General features: G+C 42.1%; 1 protein-coding gene across 1 annotated transcript in view; it reads left to right on the top strand.

Moving 5' to 3' along the window:
* Nucleotides 1–20,629, top strand: part of LOC125438524 (calpain-8-like) — a 73,916-nt gene that overhangs the window by 40,703 nt on the left and 12,584 nt on the right. Inside the window, exons 9-15 of the mRNA XM_048506959.1 lie at nt 2,388–2,548; nt 5,056–5,231; nt 8,886–8,897; nt 11,046–11,257; nt 14,892–14,928; nt 17,820–17,885; nt 19,700–19,757. Coding sequence (XP_048362916.1) covers nt 2,388–2,548; nt 5,056–5,231; nt 8,886–8,897; nt 11,046–11,257; nt 14,892–14,928; nt 17,820–17,885; nt 19,700–19,757 — 722 coding nt within the window. The remainder of the gene's footprint in view (nt 1–2,387; nt 2,549–5,055; nt 5,232–8,885; nt 8,898–11,045; nt 11,258–14,891; nt 14,929–17,819; nt 17,886–19,699; nt 19,758–20,629) is intronic.

Genomic DNA, 20,629 nt, shown 5'->3' with positions numbered 1-20,629 from the left:
TCTTTCCATGACTCCAATCTTGGGATTTAAGTATCCACAGAGGTGGCCACAGAGAATTAGTTATAATGATAGACTCCATACACATCTCAATGTCCAGTTTGCTCCTGTATGAATTTGACTGTCAGTTAAGGTATCCATCGCAGGCTCTTCTCCATGTACCTCTGCCATGAAGTTGTGGCTGGTTACTGGAATGATGGTATCCTGATTAAGAAGTTCTTTTCCCATCCTGACTATGCAGATTCAGCTGAGGCCTATGCCAAAGTATTTTAGGCAATAAATGAAGTCTGTCCTGTGTACCTGTGTTTTCGTTATCAATGCAAGGGCTGATTTCTGAAGCACATGATTTCATGTCCAATTTTATTATTTCTTCTTTTATATTGGAAATGTACAGTATATTGATTTCGATTGTTAGTCACTGAGAGTGCTTTTAAAGTAGAAACATTGGATGAAAATTCTCTTAATGCACATAACCAACATAATCTACTATTAAATATGTATGCCAAATCAATCTATGTTTGAGTGGATTACAGCCTGTAACTGAAATGTTACTAGAGAAATGTTACTGAAAAATGACATTTAATTACGCATAGTTTTTGAAAAGTTGTACAAAAAGAAGCAGCCAGAAAATGCTGAAGGCAGTTCTCTATAATGTCAGAATTGTGAGACATGAGGAAGAGATGTGAACTTCAGAGAAGATCCCAGGAGCTTTATGTGCTGTGTGTTTCATACTTACTCCTGATGACTGCAGCACTCAAAAGATTCTTGTGTATTGTCATTTTCTGGCTACTTTCCCAGATGTGTTTTCAAAATGCAAGCAAGGAAAGTCACTGACTTCGGTAGAATGCAAACATGGTAAATTCTCAGCTGTGCTCTCACATTGCATGGACTATTCATGAGAAGCACTTTTTGTTGCCTCTGGATTGGCTGGCCCCTGTGCAAAGTGAAACTGGAGAGTATCCCTGGAGACCCCTATAGTAGTACAAAGTGTGTGTGCCTGTGCCATGTTGTCATTTTTCACTGAAACAGTGGTTTCAACATAGCAATAACATCAATTTAAGATGTGCATGTACCCTCCCACTCAACTCGAGAGGGTATGATCATCTCACTAAGTTCCTTCAGGCCATTTCATATGGACTGATTGCCTTGACTTAGAGGTGAGGTCAAAGCACTTGGTACATTTTCAGAAACTTCCTGTGGGTCCCTTCTTTCTCAGGCAGAATTGATGACTGTCTGGAGTGCTAGCATTATTGGGCTTCACAAAGTCGGTTGTTTCTCTTCTTCTTTGCAACTGCTGGGGAGAGTACTTTCTTGGTCTGGGATCTACAACAATAATCCCTTCTCTGCCCTATGTTGTATGCTAGTTGTAGGGGCATAAGATCTCTGGGCTGCTCTGTTTGGTTACTGATCACCATCTGATACTTGATTTTAGGCTTTTAGACTGTATTTTTACTTTTATGTTTTATGGTGTATTTTATCTGATGTTTAATAATAATAACAACAACATCAACAACAACAACAACAAAACAACAACAATACCTGGATAGATCGAGATCGAGATCCAGTGCCTTTGGCACAAACCAGCAGCAGTGGTGCCAGTGGTCATTGGCGTACTGGGTGCTGTCCCAAAAGACCTGGGGAAGCACTTGAAACAAATTAACATAGACAAAATCAACATCTGTCAACTTCAAAAAGCCGTGCTGCTGGGCTCCGCAAGCATCCTTAGCTGATACTTCACAACATCCTAGGCCCCTGGCTGGGGCTCGATGGTGATGTAGACCAACACCGACAGTGATATCTGGCTGCCGTGTATAATAATAATAATAATAATAATAATAATAATAATAATAATAATAATAATAATAATAATAATAGGATCCGCACGAATACTACACCGATACATTACAACTTCCTAGGCCTCTGGGCGAGGCTCGAATTGTAATGAAGGCCAACAACCAGCTAAAGATCTGGCAGCCGTGAAATCTACAATGATAATAATTTCCAGCTCTTGCATTTGTTTTTGGCCAACATCTTTCTCAAAATTTCAAAATGTACTATTATTGTAATGAAAAGCCAACAACCAGCTAAAGATCTGGCAGCTGTGAAATCTACCATAATAATGTGGGAAATAGTTACCAGTTGCAAGGCAGGTACAAGTATGCTAGAGATTAACCCACAATAATCTAAGAATAGCAAGAGTGGCTTAAACAACATTTAACACTGAGAATTTTTAGGTCTTAAATATTGATGGCAATTTCTAGAACTTTGTGAATAAAAATGTCAAGTTATTTCCTCATGCTGTTGTTGTTTGAAGAAACCAAATCAAAGACAAGAGGGTATGACCATGTTCCAGACTTGCTAAGCGTTCTTGCATGCTTTTCTGGTGGCAGGATGTCCTTCTCAGATTTTCAGAGGCAGTTTACAAGACTTGAGATTTGCAACTTGACTCCTGACACCCTGTCAAGCAGTGAGGTTCATAAATGGAGCCAGTCCTTGTTCAATGGACAGTGGCGGAGAGGATCTACAGCTGGTGGATGCCAAAATTATCCAGGTAAAGTCTCTGGGAGGGATGAAACCATTCATCATGGTTCATTGCTACTGACAAAAAGGATAGATTTTTATTGCAGGATTTCTTGAAGATGGCTTCAGTTGTTTCCTTTAAAAAACATGTTGCTGTTGAATCAATGGTTCAGGCTCCATTTCTTCAAAGTAGGAGGTACAGCAGTGATGACCAGGGCCTACCCTGCTCAAGCCTCAAGCATGTAGAATGCCCTCCCCACAGAGGGAGTGTGGAGTTGCTCCTCTTCTGCTTCTTTCTATCGGCATAGGGGGTGCAAATGTTTTTATTCTGCAGGGCATCCATCTGTAAAGATCCACTGCTGTGGTATGGTTTCTTTGTTTTTATTATTGCAGATATGTTTTAAAATTGATTATAGTATTAGATTTTTATTTTTAAAGGATTTGTTGTTGGCAACTGCCTTGTGCTGACGACACTTAGGACAGCAATGTTTTAACCAACTCACTAACCAACAATACATTTGCGAATGAGTTATATTTGTTATTTAGAAGTAGGTCAATTATGTGAAGTGTGAGAATCTTCTTACAAAGGCTCTGTTCTGGCTGGACCAATCTAAGGTGCCACAAGGGTGAGAGTATCTGCAAAGGTTCAGTGTAGATGGGTTTTATGGCCACATCTAAGTCAGAAAAGGGATGCATTCATTTATTGGGAGCTGTGCTAATTTTTTAAATGAAAAATCCTACACGCAGTGAGATGTACTTTGGCTGCTTCCACTCAAGAGCCAGAAGCCCCCAAATTAAATGATTAAGTTCACACAACTTTGTACTCATTCTGAACATGACTCGTGGGCTTCCTAGGGCTTTCCCCTTTAAGCAAAACTTGCTATTCTCTGGTTTAAAGTGTGAACTGTGTGGTAGTTGTTGCCTAGAGGGACCATCTGCCTTCAAAATGGCATGGGGCAGTCCATTGCCACATACCATTTTGTCCACTTCTATGGTCTTTTTAAGGGCTTTGCTCCCTACCCCTGCCATGCAGTTTTCCTGCTGTACTCAAAATTAATAGCCCATTTCATCATGCAGTCTTTCACTCATTCATCTTCTGTTTCAAATCTCAACAAAAGCTCAAACATTTTGGCAATGAACATCATTTGAACATCATTTGAACACAATTCTACATTCTTGCACGCTTCTGACTACTGAAGGTTTTACAGTGGATATCTAAAATGTTAAATGGAGAAATCCCATACTGTTTCCATATTGTCGAAATTTTTTAAAATCCACCTTGCTCAGTTTTCAGTATGGGTGCCCTTGAAAAACGCCACACCAAAAGCACTGTTGTTTTTGTTTGTTCCATGTTAAATTAAGTTCTGAATGTAGTGCTGTTTGTAGCTCCAGAATAGTAATATGGCATGTGTTAATTAAGCATTTTGAAAAATTGCTCCAATTCGGAAAATAGCTTTTCTGTAAAACAGTAAAAAACATGATTTTACTTGGTATATTTGATGCTGTGGCGATTCTCTTAAAATGTCTGTAAATATGTAATTGTGGAAGAATTTATAGTACCTAATTCTGCTATCACAATGACAGCTAGCAACCTCAGTTATTTGACTCCAATGCTGCTATTTTAAAAAAATGGAAGTAATTTGGTATTTTGCTGTGGACGGAGAGGGGAGTTACTATATCTTGATGGCAGAGCACATGCTTGAGATGCAGAAAGTCCTAGGCTCATTCTTTAGCATCAATACTTCAAGGAATGCAGACAGCGGGTGTTGGGAAAGTGCTCTGCCTGAGACTCCAGAGAGATGCTGCTGCTGCTGCTGCTGGTGAGTCAGTGGTACTGAGTCTGATGGGCCACACTGGGGCAAACAGCAGCCCCCCAGGGCAGTTTCAGATTGCAAAAACAGCATGGGAAAGAGCTTAGGTCTCTTTTCTCTGAGCACCAGGTTTCCGATTCAGTCTGGATCTGGTAACACTTGGGACAGGCCAGTGCACATCCATTCAGCAGTCCTTGTAATGACTGTGGATGTAAGGTATAGTTGGTGAGAAGAGCAGCATCCCACTCCATCCTTAAGGGTCAGAACCTGCATGTCATGATGTAAAGTTGGAAGTATCATGGGACTCTAAACAAGCCTCCATCCATGGACCTGGATGTAATTGCAGTTTAACAGTTTACAACTAGTGAGTTTTATTTTAAAAAGAACATTAATTTTCCAGCTCAGATTTGAGTCTTGCATCTTAGAAGATTTGGCCCAGGAACAGGGGATTAATGAGTGGTTGTGTCAGTTGATCCTTATTCCCCTGAGGAATGCCTATTAGTAGTCCAATTTGCTATTACTGCAATAAATACACAGCACAGCTTGTAGAAGTGGGGGGGGGGGTATAATATAATGGAAAGACTGGGCTGAAATCCAAATTGGAGTTCTCCCCTCAGAACTATTCCCTGCAGCTAGAACAACAATGAACTTGGCTGCGTTAGCAGCACAGGAGCACTCCTTTCATTCTGCTCTGACCCTCTGTATATTCATACGTCTGCCTTTTTAGCAACATACTGGACCAACCCTCAGTTTAAAATTAGGCTGGATGAGCCAGACAATGACACTGAAGGAAATGAGAGTGAGCCGTGTTGCACAGCACTGGTGGGCCTGATGCAGAAGAATCGCAGGAGGCAGAAGAGGATGGGGGAAGGTCTGCTCAGTATCGGATATTCCCTTTATCAGGTACAGCACTCACAGTTATTCCTTAGCTGTGTCTAACTGATACTACTGGTCAACTTGCTTTACATTTATTTAGACTTCAAAAAGACACTGAAACTCTGTGAGCTCCAAGCCAATTGACCAATTAAGATCCTATCCCCAACTATCTGTGCCCCCATCTCCAGAGGAACAGATGGTAATCAGCGGCAGGATTTTTTTTCAGTGATGGCACCTCACCTTCGTAATTACCTCTTCCTTGAGACTTTGTTGGAACCTACATCACTGTTCTTTAGGCAGCAGGCCAAAGTATTTATTTGAATCTACCCTTTTTACTGAGGGGCTCCATCTTTTTCATGCCCCATCTTGTTTTTATGGCTTGTTTTATTAATAATACTTCTTATATACTTGTTTTTATGATTTTACAATACACTTTTTACTTTGTGAGCTGCCTGGAACAGTTCACTGAAGAGGCAGCGTATACATTTCCTAAATAATTAAAATAAGAGCCACAGGTACCAAACTGAAGTTGGAACTCCCAGCTTGGGTGTTCCAAATCTTTACATCAGAGAAGCAAAACTGATTACTCTTAGTTGTATTAAGACAAGTTCTCCACAAAACTGTTTGCCTTGTTGTGAGGCTATAATCTATGTAAACATATTTGTCTTTACAATGAAACTGTAATGGATATTTAATGTGGTCATTTCTTCCCCTTTTTCCAATGAAAGGCAAGTTGGCTGCTTTAAACTCTTACATGATAAACACTGGAAAAAATTATTATCTCTTTCATATCCAGCTGTGATTGAGATCACAAGTGAGAAAGTACCCAGCTGTGAGGTCTAGGAAGTCTTAGAGCGTGCTCTGGTCTGAAAACATCATAGTCTTTGTCTTGTAGTGACAATAATACCAAACAGCATGCTTAGTGCTATCCAGAATTCAGCAATGCCTGTGATGGGGCCCCTGCCCAGAGGGCTCACAACGTAAGAGCCAAACTACTTGTGTTGCTGGAGTCCATGACTGGAACTCTTCTTGTGTGAACTGACTGTTTAAAAAAAGACAGACAGAAAGAAAACCAAACATGACTGTGTTAGCTTCGGAACTGGTTTGCTTAGCAGAATGTTGTTTTAAAGTATCAGGACCAGTAAACTTGTTAATTTCAAAAAGAAATGGATGTCCTTTGTTGTTAAGATACTCTATACCCGTGGTGGCGAACCTTTGGCACTCCAGATGTTATGGACTACAATTCCCATCAGCCCCTGCCAGCATGGCCAATTGGCCAATTGGCCATGCTGGCTGATGGGAATTGTAGTCCATAACATCTGGAGTGCCAAAGGTTCGCCACCACTGCTCTATACTTTGAAAGGGAAGGAGGAATAGACATTCTAGCTATTTAGCTAAGGTAGGCTGGGGAGCAATGCTGAGCTTAGACAATGGAGCAGGGGGAGCTGGATGGAAGAAAGACCCTTAGAATAGCATTCTGGGTAAAACAGACAGAGTCAGCAACAAATAAACCATCCCCTGAAAAACCCAATACCAATGGGGCGTTGGTATCGTCGCGAGCGCAAGCCACTTCCTTCCTCTGCGTCCCCGGCATGGAGAGGATGGGGCCATGGTGGGCACAGTGGACAAGGCTGCCATGCTTCAGATTGCGGCATGGGCAGCCGACCTGAACCTCCTCTGGTGGCTGAGAAGTAGCAGGATCAGGACAAGCAGCTCTGTCATATCAAGATCCAGAGGCATGTTAAGCTGTGCAGGAGTAGCCCTCTGAACAAACCTCACACTGCCTAAGCACAGATAAGTGCTCTGTACCAATCTAAACAGGAAAAAGTTTTGGTTTAGTTTTTAAAAATGTGGTGGTAAAGAAATCCTGCAGTAATCATGCTTGCGAGAGCATGATAGCCAATTGGGAGATAGGGGGTGTCGTATTCTCGTTATAACGTTATGACATTATGACGTGATGGTGTGAAGAAAAGTTCCCGCCACAATACGGCATGACAGCCAATCAGGAGCCTTGGGGCTCACAAGGTCTCCTGGGAAGTATAGTTCCCATCAGGCCGTTTTGCTGTGAACAGGCCTTTTGCAGCCTGAAAAAGTTCAAGAAAAAGGAAAGGAACTAAGATAAGTGGGGGAAAGGGGGAAAGGGGGGTGCTGCGGGGGGGCATGGGGGATGGAAAATATAGAATGCGCACCGGGCGCAGTTTGGCCCAGCTACACCTCTGCTCAGGAGGCATCTTATTTTTTCCTGCTGGACTGGTAAACTCTCTGGTCAGTTTCACTTCCGCTTGCTCCCAACATTTTGTGTGCTGCTGAAGAGTTTCTCCCTGCCTCCATTTGTAGAAGGTTGCCCCAGGATGTTTACTTCACAGACTCTGATCCTGGGCACCTTTTCAGCCCCCAAAGTATTTAGTTGCTGATTCTGCTGATTCTGGTAATATATAGTTTTCCTTTAAAATTCTTTTATTTTTTTGGAGGAGCTGTATTCAAAGATATGCAGACACACATGTGAGAATTTTAGCCACTCAGATTATTCCTACTGAAAAGAGGACTGGGAGCAAGCAGAGGGTGAAACTGACCAGAGAGCTTACTCATGGGTCAGAAAAAAGCCCTTTTTCTCCCCTGATGCATGTGCTGTCCAGAAAACAAATGAGAGGGGACATCTTATTTTGGGTGTTTGGAGTGAAATAAAAAAGTTGCCTCTTTTTAACATGTCCCCCAGACGTCTTATTTGTGCTATGTGGAATGGACCAATCACACAGTAGGCAAGAGGAAGGATGCAGAGGAAAGTGACCTATACACTTTACTAGCTCTACAGTCCCCTCTGGAGTGCTAGTGTGTTTGCTACAAAAGGCATTATACAGTTCTTTCAACAAGTGGGGTGATTGACTTGGGTTGAGGGTGTGATTCTGGGGAAAGAGGGGATGTTAACTCTTCCCTTTCTCCTAGTTTCCTGATCAAGAATGCCTCCCATTTGATTAAATAAGTCCTAATTTGAGGGAGGGGGAAAGACTGGCACAATTCTGGTAACCACTGTCTTGACTTGTTGGGGTTTAGAAAAGCTCAGAGGAGGCATTTCTGAAAAGAGAAACAAGAAGACACAAAACGTACCCCCCCTTTTACCACTGCTACAACCCAGCCTATATCAGCTTCCTAGTGGCTGCTTTTCATGACCTAGTTATAAAGACTAGAACTCTGGTATGGTACCATTTGGCTCTAAGAAAGACAAGGAAATTAGAAGCAGAAGGAGACTGGCACTGCAATCCTTAACAGATCTACACCCTTCTAATTCGATTGAACTCTGTTTTTTAAGATTGTCCTGTAAAAAATCTTGGTAGGAAATGGTTGTCTGAGCTTTTATTCACATAGAGCATGCTGCCTTCTTCCATAATAATCTTATTAGTAAAACATTCAGTATTATTACTCCATCATGGCTGACCTCTGGCACATTGTGCTAGATTGAATGCCAAAGGGGGGAAATACTTCAAGAAGCTTGTTGGGCCACACTCAGAGCAGAAGTAGTTCACAGAAACCTTGAAAGGTTTCAGAGGTACAGGAAATTGTAGTTGCTTTGAACAAAAAGCCCAGTTTAATCCATGAATTTCTATTTATTGTCCTTTTGTCCAAGTGTTTGTGAATAACATCTAAGTTCCATTTTTTATCGGTCTTCTTTTATGTTTTTTGCAGGTTCCAAAAGAGGTATATGAACTATTCTGGAAATGAATGTTCTTCAAAATGGTGACAACCTGCCCCTGTCTGCCAGGGCTAAGCATGTAGACAATCCATCACTTCTTGAACAGGCCAGTTGCCCCAGTGACTTACGGGGATATTTAAGTTTCCTGGGGAGCAGTGTTCTTATAGGCTGTGTACAAAAACATTCAATTTTGGAGCAACTATTATCATCCTTTATTTGCAATGAACACAGGTGTCTGTGGCAACACAGCCCTCAAACCATTATTTGGAGCTTGTTTAAATAAAATGTCCTCTCCTCACTCTTGCTATTCTGAAATGAACATTTGGGTGTTGATTCAGCCATACCAGTAAAACCCATCCACCCCAAAAACTTTCCATAGGGTTACTGTACATATGCAGACCAAACAATTAATAGTGGAAGGTTTATTTATTTTAGTGACAGTATACCATTTATTTATTTTAGTGACAGCATACCATTTACTTATTTACTTCATTTATAGCCTTCCTTTCTCACTGAGACTCAAAGGCAGATTGCATAATTAAAAATAATATAATAGCATAATACATAGTGCAATAAAACAGTATAATACATATCATCAAATATTAAAACTGGATTTCAAAATCAGAGAATCCAGAATGAACAGTAATACATACAACCACGAATTGAATAAAATATTACAGAACTTGAAAATTGAGCAATAAAAACACACTATAAACAATGTAATAAAGCTGGATTACAGAATTGGAAAGCAATGTAAAATATAGCATGCTGAAGCATATTACAGATGCTAACAAAAATGTCGGCTTTCATTCTCTGCTTTTGGGCATTCCGGAGGTATTTGGCTGGCTATTGTTGGAATGGAAACTGTTTGCTGGCTAGATGGATCTTTAATTATATTTGCCTATTATCTTTTTATCCTGCCCTTCCCCCTCAAGGTGCTTAGTGCAACATTAATTTTGCCCCTTCTCCCAGTGGGTTGAGAGACAGTGTTTGACCCTCAGTCACCTGGTGAATTGATCAGGGAAATCTGGACTCACCCTTCCTCTCTGACTACCCTTGGTTTGATTTGCTTTTCCGATCTTATGACTGATGGACAGACTAAATTGTTGAAAGACTATTGGGCAAATCCTGGTGGACTTGTTAGTCTTGTATGTTTTTGCCAAACTGTTACCCAGGCTTCTAGGGTAGCAGTAAATTACACAGTTTGCAGTCCAATCATGTGTCCCTTGATTTTCTAATCTTCACAATGCTCTGCAGCCCCAGAGTGAGCATGGAGAAAAGTAACCTGGTGACTCACTTCCTTCCTCTATCAAAGAAATCACACTCTAGCTCTGAACAAATGAAGAAAGTTAAATGTATCTGTCCTTTAAAACTCTTGTTTAGGATCTTGCTAGGCTAGAGTATCATAGTAAAGATTACTCAGGGTTATGGCAGAAAACAAAACTGTGGATCGTGTCAAATAACTATAATGAAAAGTTAGATCCAATTTCAGAGCCGAATGTATTTAATATGTTTACAGTATGACCTTTCTGGTAATGATAGATATGTTATCAGTAAATACTAATACACCCTGTTTCAAACACACTCCACCTTACTAGTATGGCTTTTTCCATGAGTCACATTTTGAAAGACAATCAGTAAAGATGGTGTTTAAACAGTGATTATTTGTCTCCACACCATTGTTCATTATGGCAGCTATTTGGCTTTACAGCTCATGCACAGCATTTGTACAAGTGTGTGCTATCAGTTACAGAAAGATGAGTGGTGCAGAGTTCGTTAGTAGATTCGCACATGCGTCCACCATGTCATTTTGTTCTTTCCACCTTAGTTCAGCTAATTTTGTCCAGATGCAGTTTCCTTTTGTATTATTTTCCTGTTGCACATAAGAAAAAACTTGTAATGCTCAAGGGCAGACAGGCCCAAGGAGCTCCCCTGCCCCTTAAGGAGAGGAAGAGCAGCAACTTCAACCTGTACATTTCCCTACTTTCGATGAGTAGTCTCTGGGTTCCAGCAAAGCAAATGTATATGAAAGTTGTCCAATGAAGGCTAGAATGCATGGCTTGTATCCCCTCCACCATGATTAGAGTTTTTGCCACGTTTGTTTTGAGATAGCTGATTTAATCGGATTTTTTTTTCATTTTTGTTCTCGCTAGTTGGGAAATCAAACGGATGTTCACCTAAGCAGAGATTTCTTCCTAAGAAACAGAGCCGTGGCTCGCTCTGACACCTACATCAACCTGCGTGAAGTCTCAAAACGCTTCCACCTGCCTCTAGGAGAGTACCTCATTGTGCCATCCACCTTTGAGCCTTTCAAAGATGGCGAGTTCTGCCTCAGGGTCTTCTCTGAGAAACATGCTCAAACTCAGTATGTATGTATGTTATGCTATGTATGTCTATGCAACACATGGATTCTATGGACAGTTCAGGTCTCTCACCAACCTCTCTCTCACCTGAACTATATCTTGTTTTCTATGTATGGATTACTTTTACTCTTATTTTACTTATTTTGGGCTTTTATCTCACCCCACAGCAGCCAGAGGCCAGGCTCCAGATGACTCAAACAATTCAATATAATAATACAATAAAATCAGTGCAGTACAATTTAAAATCCACATCTCACCCAATATAAACTTTAACATCATTTAAAACACTCCAATGTGGAGATGTACAGAAGAGTCTTAATAGGCAATCCAGTAAGAAAGGGAAGAAAGGGAGGGAAGAAGACAAATAGAGAGAGAGAAAGGGGGGAGGCCAGACAGTTGGAATGATACCATAGCTGCCTCAGCCTTAGGCCTGGTAGAACTGCTCTATCTTGCAGACCCTGTGGAACTGTACAACATCCTGCAGGGCTCTGGTCTTAGATGACGGAACATTCTACCAGGCCTAAAAAAGCTCTGACCAGGGGCATACCGAGGCAGCCCTGGGCAAACTGTAGCCCTGGGCAAAACCTGAGTTGGATGCCCCCCCCCCATGGGCGGCCACTCCACCATGACCAATTTTTTTTTGCACCAGGACATTGGTGCCTGCAGGGGTGCATTTTTAGACATATCAGCACCAATATTTCAGCGTATCATCAGGAGACTGTCCTTATGCTACTCCCCAAGTTTGGTGAGGTTTGGTTCAAGGAGTCTAAAGTTATGGACTCCCAAAGGGGGTGCCCCATCCCCCATTGTTTCCAATGGGAGCTAATAGGAGATGGGGGCTACAGTTTTGAGGGTTCAGGGCCCCCCCTGAACCAAACTGCACCAAACCTGGGGGGTATCATCAGGACAGTCTCCTGATGAGACCCTGAAAGTTTTGAGACTTTGCCTTCAGAAATGTCCCCCCCCATCCTGCAACCCCCATGGACAGCAATACAGAATACTCAATGCAGAACAAAGATTCTTGGGCAAATTTCTGGGATGTTCCCTGCAAGGGGTGCATTTTTGGATGTATATGGCACCAGAATTTCACTTGGGATATCATCTGGAAACTTTGTCCTTATGGTACCCCCCAAAGTTTGAGATTGCAGTTTGGTTTAGAGGGGTCCAAGAGGTTATGGAGAAGCCCTCAAGGGGGGTGCCCCATCCCCATTCTTTGCCCTAAAGGAGATGGGGCTACCCTTTGAGGGTCCATAACTTTGGCCCCCCTGAACCAAACTGCACCAAACAGAAGTGCCATCATCTCGAGATGATACCCTGAAATTTTGGTGCCAATACATCAAATGCACCTGCAGGCTATCCTAGAAATTGCCCAAGAATCTTTATTCTACAGACAATTCACATTACTGTCAATAGAGGTTACGAGCTGTGAGGAGCACATTTCAGAAGGCACAGTCTCAAAACTTTCAGGGGTCTCATCAGGAGACTGCTCTAATGATACCCCAAGTTCAGTCCAGTTTGGTTCAGGGGGCCAAAGTAATGGCCCTCAAGCTGTAGCCCTATTAGCTCCGGAAACTGTGGGGGGGATAGGGGCACTGCCTAAGGAGATCCCATAACCTAATCCCTGAGACAAACCTCATAAGCTTGAGGAATAGCTGGGACAGTCTCGATGACTCTGCTTTAATTTCAGTGCCACCCAACTAAAAACTGCACCCCCTGCAGGCCAAAAATGGAAAACCACTAAAATACCCCAAAACGAACCCAGCATTTTGATGCCCCCCACAAGGTGATGCCCTGGGCAGCTGCCCACCTTGCCCAATGGGCATTACGCCAGTGGCTCTGACCCTGGTTGAGGCTAGTCAAATATCCTTTGGGCCAGAGATTTCCAGGTTACTTCCTGAAGAAATGTGGATTCTGCACAGCACAAATATAGTGTCTTAGGACATTATAAAAAGATCTGTTTCGGGATTTTGTGTTCCCCCAGTGCAGGAAAACACAAGTGTTGCCAGCCAAAATGGATCTTGTTTCCCAACTCTTGTCAGCTTCACAGTGGTGCCCACCATTTTGTGTGCTACAGGAAATTCTCCATGGTGATTCCCCTCAGACATTTCCTCTGCTTGCAGCTCATCCATTTGCTATTTTTCTGTAAAAAGTAGCTGAGTAAAGTTTGTTTAGTTAGCGATTCTGTCATTTTCCCTTTTTTATTTTGAGGGGGATGTCTGTAAAGCTATGGTGACACAACTAGAGAAGCTGAATATGTGCATATTTGTGTTACTGTAGCTTCACAGTCAGCCCCCTCAAAACAAAAAAAAAGGAAAAACGACACACACACAGAATTGCTAGGCCAAACAAACTTTATTCATCTTTTTATAATGATATGGCAAACAGATTTGCTGCAAGCAGAGAAAACTTCTGTGGGGAATCTCCATGGAGAATCTCCTACAGCACACAAAAATGTGGGGTGCAAGTGATAGAAACAAAAGAAAGAGGTTTGGGCTGGAGAAATAAAGCATTTCCTCCTGGCATTTGCTCAGCAGGCAGGAATCATCTTCAACCCAGGTTGGGGGGTGGGGGGAGGTTGCTAGTTCAGCGATTTTTGAAAAAACCAGGTTGAGAGAAATATAATGGGCTGAACTCATTTTGGAGAAGAGAGTTGGGTGAACTTCTTCCCCAAAACATTTTTATAGTGTCCTAAAGACATTATATTGTGATGTACAGAATTCACCAAAATCCAACATCACCTTTGGGGGTGATATTGGGAGATGTGGTCCCACCAATACAAAAATCCCAGACTACTCATGGCTTTAAAGGTTAAACTTTAAACTTGATCTGGAATTCAACAGGTAACTAATGCAGCTGGTGTGCATTGAAAGATGTGCGATCTTAAAAATGTCCCCATAAGGATCCTCGTTGCTGCCTTTTGCATGAGTTGCAATTAAGATAAGGGACTATTCAATTATGCTTCTCTATACCTGCTGAGACTTTGCAATAAATATTGAGAAGATAGATGGGACTTTAGCAGAATAAAATCTCAGTAGATACCATATGCACATAGAAATGGGATTGGGGCAAGGGTCACAAACCATCTTTATCACCATCCTCCTCCATTATGATTGCCCCAGCTTCCCCTACAGTTATTTGGCCTACTCTTCCTCTTCTGCCTGTTCTTGTGTACATGCTTGTTTGAAGATGGATATATGTTTAGATAGATGTTTTAGCAAACAGAAAATGTAACATTGTACAGTCTGGCCCTAGATATATTACAAAAACAATAAACTACTTTGAATATTATTCCATGATAAACAGTGCAACATTATCTATCTATCTATCTGTCTGTCTGTCTGTCTGTCTGTCTGTCTGTCTGTCTGTCTGTCTGTCTGTCTGTCTGTCTGTCTGTCTGTCGTCCGTCCGTCCGTCCGTCCGTCCGTCCGTCCGTCCGTCCGTCCGTCTGTCTGTCGTCTGTCGTCCGTCTGTCTGTCTATCTATTCGATTTGATAAACCGCCCTACCCCCGAAGGGCTCAGGGCGGTGTACAGCAAAACAACAAACACAGTAAAAACAAATCAAATAATCCCAGTTAAAAAGAATACATTGTTAATTGTTAATAACATTGTTAATGTCAGCATTTTTCTCTCCACAGGGAAATTGGTGATAAGGTGGTTGCCAATCCATATGAGGTAAATAAATCAGATAGAATCATGTTAACAGAACTACTGTGCTATTTAAGTGGAGGTTAACTACTTCTGAGTCTACTAAAGTTAACTCTGTTTACGATTTCATACTGACAGTGTCATTTTATGCTGTTTTTATTTCTAAACATTTTGAAAACAGTGGGTTTTAATGGGGTAGTCAGCTTTAGCTAAACCAAACAGCAGCCTAATGACACCTAAAGGTTAACACAACTTTATTCAAGCATAAGCTTTTGTGGAGAAATCAAATATCGATAGATCCAGGTTCAAAAGAAACAGTACCTTTTCACACACTCTCCCTTCCCACTCCACTGAAAACTTACACGTCTATCAAAGATTCAAATAATGTAGTCAAGTAACACTCCCTTCTGACATGCGATCCGCTCAGCGTCTTGTTGTGTTGAGGCGAGACCTTTTAAAAACATTTTTCCCAAATGCATCCACATGGTGATGTCACGACATGGCACCAACGGACAATTTCATTGGCTATTGATTCGGAGCAGGAACATCACCCTGATTGAAAATTAATAATTTTTATTTTAACTTGTATCAACGTTTCGACGTGCCTACATGATGTTTTGCCAATCGTTTAGGCGTGCCTACATAATTGCGGTGACATAGCAATGTGATGTTTAGGTGACATGGCCATGACCTGCTAATAAAAAAACCCCAAGTGCCGCATAAAGGGGGCGGGTGTGTGTGTATTCCTTCCTTGTCATGGGCAACAGAGGTCCCTTCAAAATAAGACCCTGATCAGGGTGCATAAATCTAACTGGGCAGGAGCTAGCAAAGAGAAAAGCTACCAAGGGCTATTGTGAGGCGTCACATCAGGAGGCCATGGGCGGGAAGGAGGATGCTTCCCGAGCGACTGGCGAAGAGGGTGTGGGTTGAGCGGAGCAGCCGCCTTACCAGCTTTGCTGTCTGGTTTCTATGGTGACATCGGGATGTCCTTTCTTCTCTGGGCCCTTTTTTTGAGCCCTGGGAAGAAAAGGGAACACTTGGAGGCAGTCTGATGTGGGTAGAGTCTCCGCTTCCAAGGCAGCCGCTCCACCAACTTCTTTGCCGGTTGCTCGGGAAGCATCCTCCTTCCCGCCCATGGCTGCCTGACATGACGCCTCGCAATAGCCTTTGGTAGCTTTTCTCTTTGCTGAACAAAGCAACCCCCTTGTGCAAGAAACTCTTCTGTTCCTCTCGCGGGTCAATCAGCGAGTGGCAGTGATTTACTCAGAAGTAAGTCCCATTGCTTTGTATGCAGTTGACTCCCAAGAAGGCAGGTCCTTTGCACTGTTTAAAATGCCATGAGATTGTCGCTGTTATCACTTTTATTCCCCAGTCTGTTTGCAGAAGGGGTGGCAGCCTGAGGAAGAGGGGGAGCAAGTGGGTGGCCGGCTGCCATACACGGGGCCACCCAGCGCACTCTGATTGGCAGGAAAGTTGACACGCCACTACAAACGGCACAAAAAACAAACACAGATTAGAGCCAATTTCCTCCCCTCCTATCTGGCTTTGGCGTGGGTTTTTCAAAAAGGTATAATTCAGGCAGGTTCCGGAAAAGCACGTGAGAAGGGGTGGGATGTGTGGCAGAACCAGGATGAATACTGGTTCGGAATGTAAGTGGTGGGGAGCGTGGGGGTTAAACTGCGTTTTTTGGCCTAAGTATCACATGTTTTATTGTCAGTGGGGATTCAACCGTTGTCTCTGTAATGTCAAAAATATCTCACAAAAAAGGAAAAAATACACATTTGCAAAATCAGCAATCAAAAAAGGAATTTATTGATACACATAAATGAAGGAAAAGGTGGGCAACCATGGTGCCAGATAAGGAAACATCCCCAGGGAACTTAAACTTATGGCAGACAGCAGAAGCAGCAGAAAATGACAGGCACGAGATAACGAAAGAGCTGGCAGGGGAAATAAAGTGTTATAAGCAAAAAAGACTGCTAGTTTAGAGGATCCAAATAAAGCGTTGTGAGGAGGAAATAAACCATTGTCAAAAACGGGAGGAAAACCTGGAATTCTTGCTGCAAATGTTTTATTTACCTTCCTCACAATGTTTTGTTTGTGTTGTGGGGAAATGGCTGATGATTCCTTGATTTGTTTCTCGTTCATTATTTTTCATATCTCAAATATAAACATCTTCCTAGTGAGGACAGACACACTGTTGCAACTGTTGGTAGGGTCAAGCCCGTGGGAACTGAAGCTGAAATAAAATCTTGTTAGTTTTCAAGATGCCACTTGGTTCCTGTTTATTTCTGTACAGGTTTTCACTGTTTGTCTGGGCATTTGATTCAAAATCTCATTTTAGTGAGCTAAGGCATACTCAAGAAAGCAGAATTTTGCTTGCATTGGCAAGGTTTGATATTTGCTTCAGACTAGGAAATGCAGCCTTTATATATCTGGGCATTGGTACCCCTTTGCTATAGTTATAAGATTTGTATAAAACAGTAAGATTTGTATAAAACAGTACTAAACAGGATTTTAAGACTTCTGCTCTTTTCAAAACTTGTCCTGGTAATCTAAGGACTCTTTGAAGGAGACTTCAGAAGAACCCTATACTTATTGGACCAATTAAGTGATAGCCTACATATCATGGAACCTGTTCTGTGGATCATCAGGAGGAAATGGTCTGCTTTCAGACACAGTTATGCTACACTAGAGTGTGTCTGCCACTTCAGTGGGAATTAGAAAGAGGCAGTTCTTAAGCAGATCTAGAGTGTTACCTGGCCATATAGAACTAACATTGGCCTAGAAGAATGACATATGAAATCTTTGTGTGTTGTGGCCTTTTTTTTTAAAGCTATACAATTATTCAAACATTCCCATTTCTTGGCAGGTATGCCAAAAGTGAAATGTGATATTACTCATATCTTCTTTTTTAGCCTCATGTTGCTGACAACAGCATAGACAGTGAGTTCAAGAGCCTGTTTCAGAAACTCTCTGGTGAGGTAAGAAAATCCTAATTGTGTCTTATCAAGTGTAGGTAAAAACAGAGAAGGGCCAGTCCAGCATCCTGTTTCATGTAGTGGTCAAACAGTTGCTCTTGATTGCCAACGAACAAGGTATAGAGGCCACGATCTACCTATAATGTTGCCTCCAGGCAATGATATTCAGTTCATGCAGTGGTATATCTGAAAAAATGGTGCCTGGGGCAAGTCATGCAATTGTGCCCCCCCCCCAGCCCTTCCCAGAATTGCACCCCCCCCTCCACCAAAATTGCACCCCTACCTGATCCAGCAGCAATTGAATAGGCAAACTGGGCAGCTTGTGGGTGAGGACAGTGTGGCCTGGGTAAGCAGGGGACAAGTGGTGCGAGTGGGCCAGGAAGGTGATGGGTGAGTAGGCCAGGTGAGCAGGCCAGGCCAAGCGGGGTGAGTGGGGTGGGCTGGGGTGGGCTGGGAAGGCAGGTGGGCCAGGTGAGTGGGGCAGGCCAGGCAAGTAGGACTGTGTGGGCTGGGCGAGTGGCACAGGCTGGGTGACTAGAGCAAGCCAGGCAATGGTGGACAAGTGGCACAGGCCAGGCGAGCAGCGTAGGCTGGGCCAGTTGAGCGGCAGGCAAATGGGCTGGGCTGGGTCAAGTGTGTGGCACAGGATTGGCTATGGGCTCAGCTGGGAACTGGGCATGAGGGGGGGGGAAAGGGTGTGTGTGGCCAATATGTACCCTCCAAATGACCCAAGTGAATTGTACCTGGATCATCTGCTCCTTTTGCTCCACTGTGTTCATTTTCGTACACGCAGAATAATGCACTTTCAATCCACTTTCACAATTGTTTGCAAATGGATTTTGCTATTTCGCACAGTATAATCCAGCTGCAAAGTACATTGAAAGTGGATTAAAAGTGCATTATTCTGCATGTGCGAAAGTGCCCCAAGAAACCCCATTGAGTTCATGTCCTCTAGAAGTTCCCTTATGTCACCATGGGTAGTAGCCATTGAATACTCCATGAACATACAAGAGCTAGAATTAGACAAATACCTGTAATACAACTACATAATTTGTAGACAAAATCAACCAATCTTCCCCAACTTGGAAGTTCTTGTCGGGAGAGTCACTTGTAGTGATACTGCAAATTTCATGGGTTTACTTTAAAAACTGCACTCCAGAGCCTCACAAAGATTTTCCATAAGGTTTAATGGACCAGAAAATTTTCAGATATTTGAAAATACCAACCCTGCCCCAAAACAAAACCCCAGATCACTATGGGGATTTTGCCCTTTTCCCCCCCTCAAATTTTCCAAAAATGTTTGGGTCTATTAAACCTGAATCCTAAAAATACCATTAAAAATTGTACACACTGCACATATACTAATTTCTAATTTTAAAAATACTCTCCCAGGGGAACGGCAGTTGTGGAGGCTGAGACAAGGAAAGTATGGGGAAAACTGGCATGTTGATAATCTTCATTTGTACTAGCAGTGAAAATTACAGGGATTGTTGCTATATGGAGGAAGCATGAATTTGTCTCTTTGTTGTAGCTTCTTCAAATAGGACCCACCAACCCAAAACTTTTATCAGTAATTAACTCACCTTGCACCCAAGTAACATTTATAGCCACTGACAGCAGTGTCTAATCCCCACATTTTGGAGGCCTTAGCTAAAAGAAAATAGATCAAAACTTGTCAGGGACAGCCAGACTCTGGGCTGAGATAGCTCTTTAGTTTTTGGTTTCAAATGGGATCTAGGGTAGGGGTTTAGTTCAGACAGAGTAAGTTCTCTATTAAGTTGGATGCTTGTTGAATCTCATTTGTCTCCTTTCTACAGGATTGTGAAATGACTGCAAATGAACTTCAGACAATTCTGAATAGAGTCATATCAAAGAGTGAGTGACAATGGTTGCTTTGTAATTGATGAAGATGGGCATGATAGTCAGAAGTATAAAATCTTTACAATTAAATTTGGTAGTACGCTTGTTATCATCATCTTGGTTATTGTTGAAATGAATTACTATACAACTTTAATTCTCTGATGTATTTTTTGTGTAATAAAACCAAAAGGCTTACAAAATACACTTCCCCAAAATGTTCTTCAGGAATAACTTGCTAATTTTCCATAAAGTAGAGTACAAATGACACCAATTGTAGGGGAAAAAATTCAGGATCACACTCAGCTCATATGAAATGAATTTTGTATTGCTCTTATTTATTATTATATTTCACTTTACCATAAATGGTAGAGTAGTGGTAAAGCTAGAGGTTTGAATGTGATAGAGTCTTTTGCTTCCAAGGCATTTGTTCAGAATCAGCTCAGATGAGTTTTGTGCAAAATGAGCTCAGATCAGTTTTGTGCAAAATGTTCCCATGAAACATTTTCCTTGACTTGTCATATTATTGTTCTTTGATTCTTGGGAATTGCTTTAGGGATTGCTGGCTGAAAATAGGGATGAAACATAATAAATAGTAAAATAAAAACACACAAACCTGAGTTGTGATGATTCACAGCATACCACATGCACAGCGATTTACATTTGATTTATTATGTTTTATGGATTGTGACTTATTTCCATTGGTGAGGTTATCATTTTTGACATAAAAGCCAAGGCATGTTGTTGACTTCATTGCTGTAAAACAACAGGAGAAGAATGTACATGTAGTGTGGGCAGCTCAAGGCTCTCAGCCTACAGCTGTCAGAAGGAGCAGGAGAGGCAGTACCCTCTCATGGAGCACTGGGAGAGATGCCAACAAGCCTGGGAGA

The sequence above is a fragment of the Sphaerodactylus townsendi genome, linkage group LG01, assembly GCF_021028975.2.
Source record: "Sphaerodactylus townsendi isolate TG3544 linkage group LG01, MPM_Stown_v2.3, whole genome shotgun sequence".
In the NCBI taxonomy this organism is placed as follows: Eukaryota; Metazoa; Chordata; class Lepidosauria; order Squamata; family Sphaerodactylidae; genus Sphaerodactylus; species Sphaerodactylus townsendi.
This window is presented reverse-complemented; position numbering and strand designations above follow the sequence as displayed.